This window comes from Hippocampus zosterae, chromosome 2, assembly GCF_025434085.1.
Source record: "Hippocampus zosterae strain Florida chromosome 2, ASM2543408v3, whole genome shotgun sequence".
Lineage (NCBI taxonomy): Eukaryota > Metazoa > Chordata > Actinopteri > Syngnathiformes > Syngnathidae > Hippocampus > Hippocampus zosterae.
In genome coordinates this window covers 23,749,474-23,769,318 of record NC_067452.1, presented here as the reverse complement: position 1 = coordinate 23,769,318, position 19,845 = coordinate 23,749,474, and the positions used below count along the sequence as shown (strand labels likewise).

The following is a 19,845-nucleotide window of genomic DNA, read 5'->3' as shown; positions in this document are numbered from 1 at the left end:
ATGGACAATCGCCTGAGGGAGCGAAGCCGGGAGCGTGGAGGTGATCGGTCCCAGTTCCGACGAACACCCACGGAGGAACAGGTGCAGCTGGGAGGCAGGGACGCTGGTGCGGAGGAAAGAAAGCGTCGTTTCAGCGACCGAGCGACGACTGACGGCGTTCCACCATCTCCTCACGCCGCAACCAGCCATCCGGGGTCGTCACCCCCTGCCCACCAGGAGTACTGTGAGTCACGACCGCGCGCGCCCCCCTTCGAGTCTAGGCGAGTCGACTCGCGGCCTGGACACCCCAACAGACTCGAACTCGAGGGGGAGATATTAACGGGGTCCCGGTCGTGGCGGGTTCGGGCTCTGGTTGACTCGGGGGCTGATGACTGTATAATGGACACCGATCTCGCTTCCGAGCTGGGTTGTTCCGTGGAGAAGCTGATAGATAGGAAGCGGGTTTGTGATCTTGATGGGCGTCTCCTGGCGGTAGTTACGCATAGGACGGAACCGTTGAAACTTCTACTGTCCGGCAACCATGTCGAACATCGTCGTTTTTACTTAATGCGGTCTCGCAACGCCCCGATCGTTCTCGGGTTACCCTGGCTCAAGACACACAATCCCGTGATTTCCTGGGCGCGCCCAGCGATAGACAGCTGGAGCCAGTACTGTTACCAGCACTGTCTGCAATCGGCCGTCGGGAGGCATGAACGTGTCACACCCCCCGAGGAGATCTGCCTTGACGGAGTGCCGGATTGCTATCGGGATCTAAAAGAGGTGTTCAGCGAGGATCGTGCCCACTCTTTGCCTCCACACCGCCCCTACGATTGTGCAATAGACCTGCAGGCGGGCGCTCCGTTGCCGACCTCGCGGCTGTATCAGGTGTCCCAACCCGAGCGCGAGGCATTGACGGAGTACATCAACAGCTCGCTCGCCGCAGGTCTTATTAGACCATCGCGTTCACCGTTAGGGGCGGGTTTTTTCTTCGTAGGGAAGAAAGACAAGACCCTGCGACCCTGCGTAGACTATCGGGGATTAAACGAGATAACAATTAAGAATAGATACCCGCTACCCTTGCTGGACTCCGCCTTCGCCCCATTACAGTCAGCCACCATTTTCTCCAAATTAGACTTGCGCAGCGCTTACCACTTGGTTCGCATCCGGGAGGGTGACGAGTGGAAGACGGCTTTTAAGACCCCTCTGGGTCATTTTGAATACTTGGTTATGCCTTTTGGGCTCACCAACGCCCCTGCCGTTTTCCAAAACCTAATCAATGATGTGCTAAGGGACATGATTAACATCTTTTGTTTCGTTTACCTTGACGATATTTTAATTTTTTCCCGGTCATTACACGAGCACCAGCAACACGTTAGGCTGGTGCTACAACGTCTACTGGAGAACCGGCTCTTCGTCAAGGCAGAAAAGTGTGAATTCCATGTCCCCGTCATCTCCTTCCTAGGGTTCATTATTGAACAGGGCAGGTTAAGGGCGGACCCCATTAAGACGCGTGCCGTCACTAACTGGCCGGTTCCAACCAATCGCAAGGAACTGCAGCGCTTTCTGGGGTTCGCCAACTTCTACCGACGCTTCATCCGCGGTTATAGTCAGAAGGCGCTCCCCTTAACCCGCCTTACGTCCATTAAAACCCCATTTAAGTGGGATCCGACCGCGGATGCGGCGTTCGCAAACCTGAAGGCGGCGTTCACCAGTCCCCCCGTACTACAGCACCCTGATCCTGATCTCCCCTTTATCGTGGAGGTGGACGCCTCGGATTCGGGGGTGGGGGCTGTGCTGTCCCAGCGCTCTCCGGTCGACCAGAAGTTGCACCCCTGCGCCTTCTTCTCCCGTCGACTCAGTGCCGCCGAGTCCAATTACGACGTGGGCAACCGTGAACTGTTGGCAGTTGTGACCGCCTTGCAGGAGTGGCGGCACTGGCTCGAGGGGGCAAAGGAACCCTTCACGGTCTACACAGATCATAAGAACCTCGCCTACCTTCGCTCCGCCAAAAGACTGAACGCCCGTCAGGCCCGGTGGGCCCTCTTCCTCACCAGGTTTGACTTCATCCTCACCTACTCTCCCGGGTCTAAGAACACCAAGCCCGACGCCCTCTCCCGTCTCCACGAGCCTGCGGGGAGGGATCGATCCCCGGAGACCATCCTCCCGACCCGGTGCGTCGTGGGGGCCGTCCAGTGGGAGGTTGAGCAGCGGATCCAGGCAGCCCTGGAGGGGGTTCAGGTGCCGACGGAGTGCCCAGCAGGGAGGCTATTCGTACCTCCCTCCTTACGATCTGAAGTTCTGCAGTGGGGACATGGGTCCAAGGTGGCGTGTCATCCCGGGGTGAACCGGACTGTGCAACTCGTCGCCCAGCGTTTCTGGTGGCCGGAGCTCCGCAACGACGTGACGGAGTTCATCAAGGCCTGCACCTCCTGCGCCTGCGGCAAGTCGTCCCATCAGCCGCCGGCGGGACTGCTCCAGCCGTTGCCCATTCCTCCTCGCCCATGGTCCCACATCGCCCTGGACTTCGTCACGGGTCTCCCGCCTTCCCGGGGTCGAACTGTCGTACTCACGATCGTGGACCGCTTCTCCAAGGCGGCTCATTTTGTTCCTTTGTCCAGGTTGCCGTCGGCGCTGGAGACCGCCGACCTCCTTGTCGAACACGTCTTCCGTCTCCACGGCATTCCACTGGACATTGTCTCGGACCGGGGGCCCCAGTTCGTATCCCGCGTCTGGAAGCAGTTCTGCCGGTCCCTCGGGGCCACTGCCAGTCTGACCTCGGGGTACCACCCCCAGTCCAATGGACAAGCCGAGCGTGCCAACCAGGATCTGGGGGCGGCCCTCCGCTGTGTGTGCCTTCACCGTCCCTCGTCCTGGGTCGACCACTTACCCTGGGTGGAGTACGCGCACAACACCCTCGTCTCTTCTGCCACCGGTAGGTCCCCCTTCATGGCCGCCTACGGGTACCAGCCGCCGCTGTTCCCGTCCCAGGAGGGGCAGGTGGAGGTCCCCTCTGTGCAGCACCACCTCAAGCGGGCCCATCGCGTGTGGAAGGAGGCCCGGGCTGCGTTGTCCCGCACGGCGGCCAGGAACCAGCGGATCGCGGATCGTCGCCGGCGCCCGGCTCCTTCATACGTGGTAGGACAGAAGGTGTGGTTGGCGACGAGGGATCTTCGGCTGGCCGGCACGTCTGCGAAACTGGGACCCCGATTTACTGGACCGTTCGAGGTCGAGGCCGTCATCAGTCCAGCTGCAGTCAGGCTCCGGCTACCGCCCACCATGAAGGTTCACCCCGTCTTCCACGTCTCCCTTCTCAAACCCGTGTCTCCCAGTGACTTGGCTCCTCCTCCCACGCCGCCGCCACCTCCGCGGGTCGTCGACGGTGACCCGGTGTACACGGTTCGTGCCATCCTGGACTCTCGGCGCAGGGGAAAGGGGTTCCAGTATCTGGTCGACTGGGAGGGCTACGGGCCTGAGGAGCGGCAGTGGGTGCCTCGCTCCTGGATCCTTGATCCGTCCCTTTTGCGCGACTTCCACGCTGCACATCCATCCAAGCCGGGTAGTCCGCCGGGAGGCGTCCATTGAGGGGGGGGTACTGTCACGTCGCGTGTCCGCCAGCAGGTGGCGGGTTTTCTCCCCCGCCATCCGCGCACCTGTCCGTAATTTCGGGCTGATTACCCTCTTTTATTAAGAGACTCCGACAGTCATCTCGCTGCCGGAGAATTCCTCACCGTGCCATTGATCTCTCGTGCTAATTCCTCTATTTGTAGATTACTCGTTGCCTTCTTGCCTTGCGGCCTTTACTCTTGCCATTAGCTTTAGTCACTAAATTGAATACGTCGAGATTGCCTAATCAGTAGTTCCTCGCACTTTGTTTTTCAGCGAGCGTTTTCAGTTGTTTCCTTATTTCTTCCCTGGTCCTTATTTGACCAGCGTTTTGTGTTTCCGTTTTTTCCCTGTCGGGCTCTTTCTGTTTTTGTCATTAAAGACACTCTTTGCTTTGAGAAAATCCTTTCGTTGTCTGTTTTCCGGGGATCCAATTCTTTATTTTCCTCGTTCTGCACGGAGCGATCATTATCGCTTCGGGCAGATCGTGACAATGACAGAGTAATAGCCCGATTTTAAGAATTCCGCTCCATCCATTTTAGTGGTTGTCCATAGTGGGGCTTGTTGAGAACTAACGTTATGGACCTTATTTTCACGCCTAGCGCAAAAGCATGGTTAGGATGGTCGTTTGCAGCATTGTCCAGAAGAACACAGCCAACTTGTTTCCCGGCCAGTTGAAAGTGGCTCTCCTCATACCCTTAAAATTGAGTGCAGGAGAGGTACACCATCTACATGGCGGAAGCATAAACTGACTCGTTAAATTCCATGCAGGAGATTGATGTGCACAAAGTATAGTCGAACCTCGTTTCAACGTGCCCCGTTTACAAATTTTCCACAGCTAAACATTCACATTTCAAAGTCCTGATTTCATGTCATCCATTTTTCATTTGCTTACAACGAACACCTTATGACATAAACTTCTTTGTAACGACCAGATTTTTCCCACAAAATAGTGAAAATGTCTTTGTTATAACAAACCGCATGAAGCTAACTGCCACTGTCACCTTGCTTATGAACAAAATGTACAGCACAATATTTCCCCCCGCCTCCTCCTGTTGCTTAGCACGCTACCAATCTACTCGTACATTGTTGTACTTCCGGAGGCACGGCATGGTCCTGAGCACATGATCTGAAAACGTGTGATAAACAGAAACAAATCTCGTTGTCTGAGAAGGCTAAAATTGTCACTCACTTTTGAAGGGGAGTCTCCCAAATGAAGCTCAGCCGGGACTATGAATTGACAAAGTCAACAATTTCGCCACTCATCTGTAGTGGCAAACAAAACCATGGCATAGTCCGAGGCCAGCAGATTGAAAGATGATCGTAAACGGCTTCGGCGCGGAGCACATCCTCAATTAATGACAGTTAGCTTCGTCGGCGGCACTGGCAGTTGCCTATGCTGGGTAACATTTGCTGATTGAATGTTTTCAGAGGAACGCTACGGGTGTTTGTTTCAAGTCTTCTGAAATAATTTTTTTCATCATATACACAAATTTGGAATTGACATGTTTGTACTGTATTATACATCATAGTTGGCAGCCATTTTATTGGATATACCATATAACGTACAGATTCGTTATTCCCTTGATATACGTTGTAATGAGGTTCGACTGCACATTTATGAGGATCTGCTGGATCTCCACTTGCGGATGTAAAGTTGACCCCTGTGAAGTCGACACTTGAAGACTGCCTTCCATCACTGATCATGTGTTCTTGTGTGACAAGCCCCACCTACCGTGTGTATACCATGGCTTTCGGGGTTGGGGTGGGGCAGATTTTTTCAAAACGGAAGTTAATGCGCTCATTTTTTACTCTACTCCCGAGCACTCGTGCTGTCTACGAAAACAGAGCCCGTGGAGTTCTGGTCTATGTGATGCTATTCTTATTAACAATTAGCACCAATAGGACTTTGAGACTATTGTTTTATGGGTTACTTTAGTCCAGGGGTCGGCAACCCAAAATGTTGAAAGAGCCGTGTTGGACAAAAACAACCAACCAAACAAACAAATATGTCTGGAGCCGCAAAAAAAAAAAAAAAAAATGAAAGCCTTCTATTACAATAAAGGAAACTCATGATGTATGTTTGTAGGAGTCTGGACTGTCCCAGAATTGTTTGTTATTCATTCCTTTGTTGTGTGTTCACAAACGCCCCCATAAGAATTTATTTTGTGATTTCCTCGCTTGATTTTTTTTTTTTTCTTAGTGTCACTGAAGTTTAAAAAAACCAACACCACACAGCTCTCCTTTTACGGAGCTGCAGCAGATATCTATATCTATATGAGCTATATCAGCTGACTATCTTTTTCCATTTTCAAACATTTTTTATAAAGCTCCAGGGAGCCATTAGATGTCCCTAAAGAGCCGAATGCGGCTCTGGAGCTGCGTGTTGCCGACCCTCGCTTTAGTACATACTTTTGCCTTAACATGCATGTCTTGTAAACCCACCTACCGACTGCTGTCAAGATACAAACTAAGAAGAAACAACATGGCTTCACGGAGGCATCCGATGAATTTAACGCTGAATATTGAGTGCAACGAATCAGCTTACTTATGAGCGGGATCCAATGATGTGCCTGACAACTAGAATAAAAAGACCGTATTTCCATATTTTACAAATAGAGCTTGGGATGTGAGTGTATGCTTTGTGAGGAGCTGTGGGACTCCACAGTCTGATCATGAATGGCAAACATCTCAGCGAATCACAAATGTCACTTACAGCCTAATATGTGACACTTTTGCCTTTTAGGTTCCCGTGCTTGGCCTTCGTCTGAATTTTTTAGATGTTTTTGTGTGCTACATGTCTGTAAAACACACACACACACACACGCACGCACGCACACACACACACACACACACACACACACACACACACACACACACACACACACACACACACACACACACACACACACACACACACTTTTTAAAAAAACATCTTTAGTTTGGAAATGTATACTGTCAGGAATAAGAAATTGAGTATAGGACAGTCCATAACTGCCTTCCACGCCTTGGTTGCATTAATTGTGCACATGCTGCGAGTGACTTTTAGGTGATGCTTGGGAATAATTGTGGTTTTCCATAGGAGCATATGGGCAGGAAAGATGGTTCAAAATGGTGTCCTGGCGATCATAATCTGTGTAAGAAACAATAAATCGCTGCAACTCGGCATGTGGCCAACATTTCATTTCTCAGAATGGCGTTTTTACCAATAAACTTTGACGAGTGTCCCATTCTTTATTGTCCCCATGAAATGAGTTCACTGCCCAGCTTGCCGCGGGCTGCAACACTGACTGTTTGTTAATGGAATGTGCATTTTGCATGAAGAAAACCTGAACGGGTGAATAAGAATCAGTCGCGTGTCTGGCTCTGGTAGAGCACACTCATTGGACAGTGTTCCAAAGACGTAAGATGACAGTGGAGGTGCGGAGAGGTGGGGGTCGCATCTGGTGTCACTTATTGAGATGGTATTGATGCACACTACCGAGTCCAGAGTCACAATGCATGTCATGAAACCTAAACGATCCATTGGTTTGAAACACTTTTCTATGCCCTCTGGCTTCTTCTTTTCATCTGCACGACCTTGTTTCTGACTCATCTGTGGCCCTGAGTCATATGTTGACTGAACTGCATTTTTTGATACATGTATGACAAAGCTCATCATGTGGGTTGAAATGTCTCTGTGATTTACCCACAGTGCTGCGCTGTCTTTAATTTACAGTTGCGGAGATGCGCTGCTCCACTCCTTCTGCTTGGCACGTCTATTGTCTGAAAACAATAGTCAGTTTGATGTGGGTAATTATTAAACTCATGTCGCTTTAAATGGAAACTGTCACGGACAAAGAAAGCAGAGAAACGTTGCATCCTGTCGTAGGTGGCAAATGAACGGTTGCATATTTGGAAAGCAAAGAGGCTGCATTTTTGTGTTCACATGATGGTGAATGTCAATAACATGCACAGCGCAACATAATGGGATAGAGGCTCTCCTGATGTCTCCCCATGTTCTGAGCGCACCAGAAATCAATTATTCATTTTAAAGCTTTCAACTTGAAGACAGTATGTGAGGTTGTCACAGTGGACCTATGGATCCCTGTTGGAACTGAGCACGTCTGTTGGATGGAAACATTTTGTGTCTGAGAGTCCTTTTTTTGGAGGGGGGGTATATTATTTTCCAGATGTATCTGACATTTATCAAAGAATTCTTTTGCGAGTACCCTAAAAGCATAAAAATATATTTTTAAAATGCTGCTTAGAATGGTATCGCTGTGAGCACAAAGCTGACCTTGTTTAAGCATTTACATCCGTGAAATGTACCTATTGACGGGGCAGAGCTACAGGGTGGCCGGAGGTGACCAATTAAGGCTACCCCTTGTCATGCTGTGACCACCACCCTGGCCACTCCCAAACCTCAGGGACATTTTTGATATCTGTGATCTTTTTGCCACTCTGCAATATTTTTAAAACCCTTGACAGTTTTTTTTTAAATCAACTGTACAGTTCAAGAATAAATGTACAATTTATCTGATTGCAAACTGTAAAATAATCTCTTTGAAGTCAGGACGACTCACATTCTTTCAGTCAACGTTTATCAAAATCATTATTTTCAGACCATAGCAAGCGAACAACGGGTTGAGAAGTCGTTGATGATACCATTCAGTCATGATTTCATGAAATACAATGCAGACGTATACCAATCTTGCACACTCACACTTAGGTTTGTTCCTGCATGTATAAGTCTCACTAAAAACAACATTTAGCATTGCCAAGAATTAAGAGACTTTTGTGTAACTGTGCTTTTTAGATATGATTTCTATGAATGAGCCACTGGTCGTAGTATGCAAAATGCGTCGACCATCTGTGGTAATTGATCATTGGCTGTTGCTACCAAAACTGTGCATGAGAATCTGAGATAGTAAACAAAAGCAAAGGCACTGCAAAGAAAATGGCATTACTAAGCAGCAAAATGTGACTTTTTATTTCCATTTGTTCCTGCAAGAGTGATGACGATAACCATTGTTCTGGATATGTTTGTGTTTTATTTCATGAAACCCCACCCGTGGAAGGTATGGTAATGATTGACGGACACACGTACGGCCAACACTCACTGAAGTGTTGTCTATGAATGGCTCCCCTGACTGTTAGCGGATTTTCATGTGGTTCTGTCTTTAAATGTAATCATCATGTTGAGTGAAAGTTTCCCATGTTCATGATCAGGCTGGAAGTGCTTCAATTACATATTTTTTCTGCAGCATGACACAATGAGGGAATCACTTTTGACTTGGAAATCAAAACAAAACAAGAGCGCCAGGGTAGCTAATTGTTCTGCAGGGTTTCCTCGCAGCTGTCTGGCATGTGGAGGCTCGCGCAGTTATTCTTGCCTGCTGCTTGGCGACTTGCCAAAGACACATTCAAAATGTAGAATCACTCGCATCAAACTTTAATCATTTGGCAGAGCAGAGATTTCTACTTTTCCTCACTTTTGGAGGCCTTCCTACTTTGTTTTTTCTTTTTTTTGCCCCCCCCCCCCACTGCCAAAATAGGAAGCTCTTCTGACCCCAAAGGCTATTGCAAAGATAATCATCAAGGCAAACAAGCGGACACATTATACAAAACAGAACATGTATTATCAAGCTGCTTGTGGCAGGAGACGGTGGTTGTATGCTGAAGTTACTGCGCCCGCCTCTGCAGACAGCTGATGCTTATCTGCACATACACCCTCCCCAAAGCACCCCACCTCCACCTGGGACCCGTGACCAAACAGCTGTTTAAACAGCCAGTTTGCATGCTAAGTTTCACCTAGTGAGAATAGCCAGGAATGCAGCGACAGCGATTCCATCACTGGGATGTCCAGACACATTTCTCGAGACTCCAAAAGGATTGTTTGTTTTTCACCTGCTTTAATTGCACAAATTTGAATAAGATGTTCCGCATCTGTTTTCTACTCTTTTTCCGGGTGTGATGTTTGACCCCCCCCCCCCCCCCGCCCCCATGTGACCCTGACAGAGAAATAACCTTTTAAATGAGAAATAATGTATTTTAAACCACTATCTCCCTAAAGTAAGATCACATTTGGGGAGTCTTTTATCTTACCTTTTCATACAAGGGGCTTTGCAAAGTTAGCTACCGGTAGTTAATTGTGGCTAAAAGGCAGGTGCCCCTCCACAGACATTCCATTGATATGGTAAAAGCTTGCTTTAAACTCATTTCCGAAGAGACCAGTGCCATGCGCTCACCCTTCCCTCCTCCATCTGATCGAGGCTTTTCCTCAGAGCAAGGTGTTTTCCAGCGAGTGCTCAGCCCTCATCCATTATGGATGCTGCGTTTTGGAGGGAGGATCTGTGCAGATGATATAAATATCTCTTTTTTGTTCCTAGCAGGATGGGAACGGTGTTCGTGTAATGGGGATCTATATTATGCTATGTTGATGTCAAAGAAAGATGTGATGCAGACGCTACAAGACGACAAAAGCTGTCTCGAATTCATGTAGATCTCTTAAGAACCTCCTCGTAATGAAGATGCTTCCGCGTGAACTCAAAATTGAGGGCAACATTATTTTGAAGTGGGGGTCATAAATGCATCTATTGATATAAGTGAAAAAGCTATCACAGCTGCAGGCGTTTCTGATCCCAAAAGAATTTGTGTTCTTGCAGGCTGTGCCACAGTAGTAGACTGTGTTTACTTATACAGGATCAGCCTCACAGATACTGATGGGGGTGAGATGGTCAGATCAAGAAGAGGACTGAAGGACTCTCCTGCTGTGTGCTTATCAACAACTGTATTGGTTAAGCACTGAGCAACAAGTCTCCATGCAGCTGATGAGGTGACACATGGAACACTCCAGGCCTTGTGACGATACCGATGCAAAGAGCGGCATGCATCATAAATTAAGAAAAATTCTATTTATCCATTTGGCACGTCTTGGATCTGGCGAAGGGTTACAGAAGGCTTGGACTTGATCATAGCTCACTTATTTTGGACTGATAACCAATAAGGGAGTTTCCCCCAGTAACGTGTTAACGTGACACTAGAGAACATCAAATTATTGACTGAAAGTGAATTTTCAAGATGAATGCGATCCAATGTACAGTAGAATAAATCGTTATTATTTGCCGTTTTTACAACGGCTGCAGCTGTGACAAAAATGCAATCAAGTCTGATTGAAATTGTGCCAAATGGTCTTTGTCAAGGTCTGGCTGTTGATGCCGTTCGACTCATTGTAACATGTACACAAAAATTGGAACAGACTGGAATTTGACAACCTAGACATGCTTCATATGTTATCACCATAGTTTTAGGGTTGGAAAAATAGTGCATAAAGCCATTAGGCCAGGAAATGCATGTTAAATTTGGGGGGGAAAATTGGTGCCTTCTTCTTTGGTACAACACAGTAAGCTCTAACCATTGACTTTTATATTACGGACGAAATATTGGCCCCTCAAGGCTGAAAACAGAGGGCATCCATCTTACGTTGCCACCATTACTGACCACTTTTGTTCGTCTTTCACTGAAAACACTTATCAGGGCAGATTAAAGGAACAAAGCTTCAAAATATGCTTATTGGCATTCGATTAGTCTAAAAAAAAGTGCAAATAGCAATGGCATCTGAGTCCCTGAAAAAATGTTCACGTATCAAAGTAATGGCATAACCTGCACGCTGCCACATTGGACATTTTGGACCGCTTTACATGATCACTGTGACGTATGGTGTGCTGTACACGAATCATTAGACATAGACACAGATGGTTTGGGACTTGTTTCCTGGTCTATTGTGCTATAAAATACCGTATGGCGTCGTCAAGTAATCACATAATTTAGAGAGTACTCCGAACTGTCAGGTTTCATGATCATCCTTGGCGAAAGAAAAGAGACATTTACAGCGCATTGACTGATAATGCAACGAGGCTGCAAGTCTATAATTACACTTCTTTGACAACTCTAAAACCAAAACTAATTATCATAAAAATTTATGGGCACAAGTGTAGGCATATGATAATCATTCTCTGAAAATATTAGAAAGAGACTCACAATATTTTATATTCAATTTACACCGTAAGGTTGCCTATCCATAGTTCCCTTATAGAGTGACAATACTATGTTGCTTATTGAACAAGAAACGTGACGTATTGTCACCAAACTCTATGTGGACATTGCTATAAATAGAAAAATCATGGTCTGAAAATATTAGAATGGAACTCGCACTATTTTGGATGATATTAATCTCAAAAGCGTCGCATATGCATGCGAATGCACACGGACGTGAAGTGATACAAAATGTCCAATTTGGCAACATACAGCCTCACTGTATGTTCATGATTTTGATGCTTCATTATCTTATTCATTGACATTTGCACACTTTATACACAAAGTGAATGCTGGAAAAAAAAAAACGTTGATCGGTTTGTTCCTTTAAAATTCGTATACTTGGATAAAATCTGAATTAATATCTAAAGTTCAGCCATGACAATTGCATGATTAAAATACTCATACAGTTAACATACTGGCAGACAGAAATTCACACAAATTTACCTTTGTGAAACTAAAATATGTTTTTGGACTGTGGGATGTTATAGTTATAGGGTAAAACCCACACAATCACAGGAAGAAGATATAGAAGACTCAGGCCCAGGACGAGATTCCTACAGAGAGCAATCTAGATGTGAAACATCACCAACCGCTGTCGCACTCTGCAGATCTTTAAAAATAAAAAATAAAAAAAAAACACTTTCTATCATGTAAATTTAGTCAAATGTTTCTTAACCTTTTGATGCATGTACTGTATGACAGAGGATCACAATAGCAGAACAGGAAGCGGAAGGACACAGACAGCAGCACATCTGTTCTGCTCATAGTAAAAGGATATCATTCATCGCGGGGCATTAAATAACGGTCAAAGAATGAATACTGTCACGGAGCAAGGTGGTGGTGGACCCCAAAAAGCAGGCAGGAGGGAGGAGCTGAGTGTATTTGAAGAATTGTATTAAAAACAAAGAAAAGCAAATCCGGGGGCGGCCCGGTAGTCCAGTGGTTAGCACATCGGCTTCACAGTGCAGAGGTACCGGGTTCAATTCCAGCTCCGGCCTCCCTGTGTGGAGTTTGCATGTTCTCCCCGGGCTTGCGTGGGTTTTCTCCGGGTGCTCCGGTTTCCTCCCACATTCCCAAAACATGCATGGCAGGCTGATTGGACGCTCTAAATTGTTCCTAGGTGTGAGTGTGAGTGTGAATGGTTGTTCGTTTCTTTGTGCCCTGCGATTGGCTGGCAACCGATTCAGGGTGTCCCCCACCTACTGCCCGAAGACAGCTGGGATAGGCTTCAGCACCCCCGCGACCCTAGTGAGGATCAAGCGGCTCGGAAGATGAATGAATGAAAAGCAAATCCAAAACACACAAAGTCCAAAAAAAGCCATGACTAAATCTAAAACAGAACAATGAACTAAACATGACAGAAAACAAGAGCAAACAGCAACACATATGATAGTAGCGTGAAGCAACAATGACCCGACACCGAATGTTCGGGCATGAGTCCTTTTATAAAACGAATTATCAAATGACCAACAGGTGTGCAGCTGCTGGGGGAGCCCTACAGTGCCACCTGTTGGTCCCTAAACCGAATCATGACAAATACCATACGAAACATCTCCAGTGCTCTATCTACAATTTGAGGATGTTGAAAATAGATGTGGATTAAAAGATGAAATGCATGGCCTTGCTTTACATGTCAGACTAGTACAGTTTGTTTGACAGGAGGAAGAATTTGTGGTGGATTCCAAATGAAATATTGTGAAGGGCTTGGAAGCATCCCTACAAGAAACACATTTCTTTCAATTTCCCTTTATCTCTGAATGTTGCTAAGACGCTTTTCCTCTTCCTCCACAGGCACTTTCTGTGCAGTCCACCGGGCCCTCTTGTGAATTTCTGCCCACCCGAAGGACGGTGAGAAGGCCAGAAGCTCCAAAGTGATTTTCCACAAGCACAGAAGAAAGGCTAATGTACTCTCCTTTGTTTTTCCTCCTTTTCCTTTTCTCCTTTGCCGTATTAAGAACGCTCTTTGCAGTTTCAGTCTCAGCTCTTACTTCACCGTTGAGGTTGTGCACGTAGCAACTGCATTCAACTGCAGAAACATTGAAAGAGCGAAGAACAAAAGAGTAAGACCCAACAAAACGGAACCGGCATATTTAGTGAAGTTTTGTCCCACTTGGAAAGCATGAGAAGAGACGCTTGAAGATGACTGTGGTGTCAAAAAATTGTGACTAGCCTTTTAAAATTTTTGCATGTGTGGTCATCTCTTTTATGGTAAAAGGACTACAATTGGATGCCGATTTAGCCCTTCAAAATGAGCCGGCAAGGCGGCTTTGGCTGGTGCTGCTGTCTGTCGCTTCTTGCTTGTTGTGTCTTCATCTCTCGGGCGGCCAAACCCAGAATGCCGGGCCACACACACCTCAACTCAATACGCATCGATGGGGATATATCCCTGGGTGGGCTTTTTCCACTCCACGCAAGAGGAAATGATGGCAAAGCCTGTGGTGAACTCAAGAAGGAGAAGGGGATCCACAGGTTGGAGGCCATGCTGTTCGCTCTGGACCGCATCAATAATGACAATGAGCTGCTGCCAAACATTACTCTGGGCGCTCGTATCTTGGACACCTGCTCCCGTGACACTCATGCTCTGGAACAGTCGCTGACATTTGTTCAGGCGCTGATTGAGAAGGACACAACCGATGTCAAGTGTCTCAGCGGAGGGCCACCCATCATCACGAAACCGGAGCGAGTGGTTGGAGTGATCGGCGCATCTGCTAGCTCGGTGTCAATCATGGTGGCCAATATACTACGTCTCTTTAAGGTGAGTCCTCCCACAGCGCACATCACACCACTGCTTCTTCAGTATCTTCAAAATGATCTCATTTCCGCAAAGCAATAGCGGCAGTTTAAATCTTGTGCATTTTCTAACAGCCTTGAGATATCTGGTGCTGAAGCAGTGTTAAATGGAATGGAGCAGAAGAAATAAATCCCAAATGACATGACAGCCGAATGGCTGTTAACTCATTCAGTACCATCCAATTCTAGACCAAGTCTGAAAAGACGTTTAAAAACGTCTTTGGGAGTGAATGAGTTAACATCCATTATACTTGTCCGAGGGTCAAAATAATTTTGATCTTTGCGGAGCAATTTTGCGAATCAAGGATTTCATTTGAGGAACAACTTTCTAATTTTACAGAGATTTGTTTCTTTTTTCTTTTCTTTTTTGCATGATAATCCCAGGTACTTAAAGGAAAGGTTTACAATAAGACTATGACAATATTGTCAATTCAAAATTATTTTTCTTTTCTGAAATTCACATTGTGTAGAACAGCAAACTGTGTGTTGTTGTCTAGAAACAAAGCGACATTACTTTAAATAAATAAATATCATAATACCGTCATATAATTAATGAGAACATTTATTGTATATATATCAAAACTCAAGACTCTATTGTGAAAAACAAACAATATTTTATACCTGTGTATATTATTTATTTATTCATTCACTCAATTTCTAAACCGCCTTTTAACATATTTTTAATCTTAAAAGCCACACGTTCTGGCTGATATACAGTGTAGAGTAAATCATTCTCGTTACCGTTTCTGTGTAGTGGGTAGACTATCTCTATAATTCCAAACACGTATTCATTTGCTTGCTATCTTGTCATTCAAAATTGCATGTCCGCCGCTTTAAGGCGGTTCCGGCTAGAAGTGGACTCGATCATCCCAAGCACTTAATTTTGATGTTAAACGCATTAGCCGTCAGTGTCAGTCTTTAGTTTAGTCTTTAGTTAACAATTAGCACGGCTTCTCCGTCTTTTTTTGTCATTGCTTTGTGAGAATGATACTTGTCGGATGTGTAGTTCATTTGCCGATGATAATTACTAACTTCGGAGCAAGTCCGCAACACGTTCGGCCACTAAAATGTACAGCGAAATATATACAATTGATCTGAGTATCTGTGGATGTGGCTGTGTACAGAATGCTGATGCGTTCAAACTCAAAATGTTAAATAGTAGTCAATACACGTCCGCCATCCTTTAGAGCAGGGGTGGGCAAACCTTTTGGCTGGGGGGGCCGCATTGACTTTTAAAATTTGACACAAGGGCCAGGTCAGCACGAGCTATGGTACATTAAATAAAACTGCATTTGTTGACAGTCCATATCAAACATCAACAGAACAAAAGCATGAAAGTACTGTATTAATATACTTTTTTAAAATGACAACCGTGTTGTTGATTACCTATTTTAGCCTGCGCATTGCTGCAGATGGGTTGTGATCAGACCAGCAGAAGTAGAGCGATACAGAGGTCCTAGGTGGTCGAAAAGATCCCCCCCCCCCCCCCACTGTGTTCTGCAACTTCAAGTCAATGCGCCACCTGACGGTGAAATGCCTGTCATTACAAGTCCAATTGAAATGAATGCAATCATTCACATCAAACCATAATCGTGGACCAATCTTCGGCGGGCCGGATTAAAAAGACTAACCGACCGGATTCGGCCTGCGGGCCGTAGTTTGCCCATCCTGCTTTAGAGTGACTAATTGACCCTAAATGAAGTTAATTTGTTCTTCGAGAGTGAGCGTGTTCTTGAACTTCCCAAAGAGGGTTTTCAATTGGCACTTGATTCCTCATCACTCAGGAAGGGTACAAATTCATTTCCAAGGCATTAGCTATAGAGTACCACGTGAATTGGAGAAGATATGACACCATTGCTGAAGTCATGGAACCGTCTTGCGAGGCTGTGAAGCCGACGTGACATGACTGGGTGAGAGAGGTAAGGCGGAGAGATGGCAGCCCCAATACAATTTGCAGAACACACGCACACACAAACATGGAGCAATTTAATAATTTGGGGCTGTTTTTCCATTTTCATCTTGGCAGAAAACCTTTGATCTATCGTTTGACGCCTTGGGCAACCCAAAGAATGCTTCCCAAAAAACAAAAAAAATCTTTGCCCAGAAGAAGATTAACTTTGGAATGGCCCCGCCAAAGTCAAGATACTCCTTGCTGATAGATAGACTGAACGAGTTCTGTAATAAAATCAAAAGATGCTTCAATCCAAGTTTAAGGGCAGCGTATTTATGCAACCACATTTGTTTTATCCCCCCACCCCCATAAACCATTCCAATTTGTTTTTCAACGTTATTGTTCACATTATAGATCATCAAGGTGTCCTCCTTCTCATTTTCTACATCACAAAAACCTGACATTTTAACAAAGGTTGTGGAGACTTTTTATTTCCACCGTGTGCTGTTCTCATGACGCCGTATATTGGCTCTGAAAGCCAGACAGACAAGATATTTTTCCTCTCTCCACTTTACCGACAGGAAAGTGCTTGTTGCATTGGCCTTTTTACACGTCATTTACTCTGTTGCAACTTTTCCAACGGAAATTGATTTCATTAATGCCAGTAAGACCCACCATGAGCCAGGCTTCCAGGCTGGTTTGTTTTCAGGGTTGTGCTACATCTTCGCAAATTTAACTGGTTGCTTTAAGGAATTTGCCGGGGTCTTTCTGCGTGTTCCAATCTCAATGCGAACAAACTACGTTAACTTCTATCTTTTAAAAGGTCACTGGGCTGCACTGTGAGCCTCGGCTGCACAAGACAGGGTGTTCTTGGGAACAATGGATTTGATTAGAGTAGACGCCAAACCGTGCACTATAGACTGATAGAGTTCAGGAATTATTCACCCATCAACAGATCACTGAAGAAGGCCTAATAAATGTGAAGAGCTATTTGCAGTGTAAATGACGGCAGCTCACACGATGGTCGCTGAATACTAGATAGCACACACATGCAAATCAGACGAATGAACTCGGAAATCGCAAAGCTGTGCCTAAACGACTCATACAAATACAGCTACATCAGTCGCAAAATTTTGATCTCAAATGTTTATTTGCTGGGCGTGATGAACAAAACCCCCAAAACACTGAAAAACTATTTGAGCATGAGAAAAACTGAAGGTAAGCTGCTGATTTCCTTATTCTCTTACAAGTGAACCATTAAGAGGCTTATTGTTGTGACGTTTTCAGATGTCGAAGTGGGCAAGCGTAGTGTTGTCCACATGCATTTTGGTGACGACTGGGCACAGTTTTGGGACATGATAAGCAATGTACTTTCAGTGACTTACATTTGTTGGGTCTACTAACAACAAAGCGTGTGACGGAAAAGTGGTTAGGACTGCACGACTGTCCGTGTTTTATGTTAGGTGTTGTGTTTATTATTTTACTTTATGTTAACTGTTTTGTAAAGCGCTTTGTTACAGCTGCCGCTGTTGTGAAAGCGCTATATAAATCAGAATGTATTGTATTGTATTGTATTGTACTTATTCTGTTGACGTCACACCAAGATATGTGACGGTTGGAAGGAGGGTGGGGGGTATCCATATTGCAGATGAAAATGTATTGATTTCTACAAAACAAATTGATATAATTGGAAATTCAAGTTTAAGTTTCATTCATTCATTCATTCATTCATTCATTCATTCATTCATTCATTCATTCATCTTCCGAGCCGCTTGATCCTCACTAGGGTCGCGGGGGGTGCCGGAGCCTATCCCAGCTGTCAGTAGGAGGCTTCGGGCAGTAGGCGGGGGACACCCTGAATCGGTTGCCAGCCAATCGCAGGGCACACAGAAACGAACAACCATTCGCACTCACACTCACACCTAGGGACAATTTAGAGTGTTCAATCAGCCTGCCACGCATGTTTTTGGAATCTGGGAGGAAACCGGAGCACCCGGAGAAAACCCACGCAGGCCCGGGGAGAACATGCAAACTCCACACAGGGAGGCTGGAGCTGGAATTGAACCCGGTACCTCTGCACTGTGAAGCCGACGTCTGCACTGTGAAGCCGACGTGCTAACCACTGGACTACCGGGCCGCCAAGTTTAAGTTTCATTTTAATGATTTAAAAAAAAACATCAAGAATTATTTTTCTACATGTGAAAAATGGGCCATCCTGGCCAAATACAAGCTTCAACATATCCTATTCTCTGAATGAGCAGAGTATACAAGTCAGCAAGACCGGACAGGAACCACTCTGCTGGCATTACTTGCACTTTTTTTGAAAGGATATTGACCAATAAGTAAACTTGAGCTTGCACTCTTATACAGCGTGGCTGATTCATCGGGTTTCAGCTTTTTTGCTCTCCACCAATATAGTTACATAAAACCATAATTAGCACTCCTCTCAGTGCTCCCCACTTCCCTCTAATGATTTGAAAAGTAAGACTCCGCATCTTTTAGCATATTCCACGTGCTGATAAGTCAGCCTGAAGCACTCTTACTTATTATTGATGTCTGATCCTATGTTAGGACAGAATGGATTTTTGCAATATGTGACGATCCAGATTCTCCTCCATATTCTGTCAATCGTAGCATTTTGCTGAACCCAGTTGAACTGATGCGCTCAATTTAAAAATCACATGGCTACATATCCTAAGGTTTTCTGAATGATGCATTTTGTAACGTTTTGTTATGTAAGTATCCCTTCAATAATTTTATTCCTATGAAAGGTTGGCGGAAGATGCCATTTTATTCACTGTTATAGCTAAAAACTGAAATATACAAGCAGGTAAATCAGTCACTGAAAGCCTTAATCGCACAGATGGACAACAGATTATTGATTTGTAAATTCTGTGAAGCTGCTTTCACAGTTAATTAAACAAGCAACAGGACTAATAAATACATATTCTTGTTTTTTTCTTCAAAAGACGATATTTTCTATGAAATGTATTTGCTGCGCTTGAAAACAAGAGCAGTACACTACTAATGTGACATACACGGTAGTTAACGGACAGCGACAATCTCCTACAATGTTGCAGCCATAGCGTATTTTTGTTATCTCGTTTTGGTGCCTTGTTTGAACTGCTTTATCATTCATTTTTCTTTGTTCACACTTAAAGAGCACAAGTATGAAAGCAATCTAACTTAATGGAGTGCTCCAACCTACTTCCTTTGAGTTGTCCTTCTGGAGCTGTTTGCCATATCCATGAGGGAATCATTTATTCGTCCACTGTAATTGGCTTCATTTTTTCTTTATATTCTTGGTCTTTTCTTTGTATTCCTCACGATCTCCGAGTGGCTCACTGCAAAGTGTTTGCTCAGCACTCTCGAGCAGGCAGGAGTCTGTCCCAGTAGGATAGAGAAATATTTTACTATACTGTTATGTAATTGATGCCAAATGATTGGGCTTGAAAAGTCCTTCACTGAAGCTCTGATTACGTCGCTTTGAACATTTATGCACC

At 45.4% G+C, this 19,845-nt stretch overlaps 1 protein-coding gene across 2 annotated transcripts in view; it reads left to right on the top strand.

The window, feature by feature from the left end:
* The window catches only part of LOC127595584 (metabotropic glutamate receptor 4-like), a 135,995-nt gene that overhangs the window by 39,884 nt on the left and 76,266 nt on the right, over positions 1 to 19,845 (top strand). For both annotated transcript variants that reach the window (XM_052057199.1, XM_052057200.1), the window contains exon 2: positions 13,453 to 14,416. In XM_052057199.1, the coding sequence (XP_051913159.1) occupies positions 13,910 to 14,416 (507 nt within the window). In that variant the 5' untranslated portion in view covers positions 13,453 to 13,909. The remainder of the gene's footprint in view (positions 1 to 13,452; positions 14,417 to 19,845) is intronic.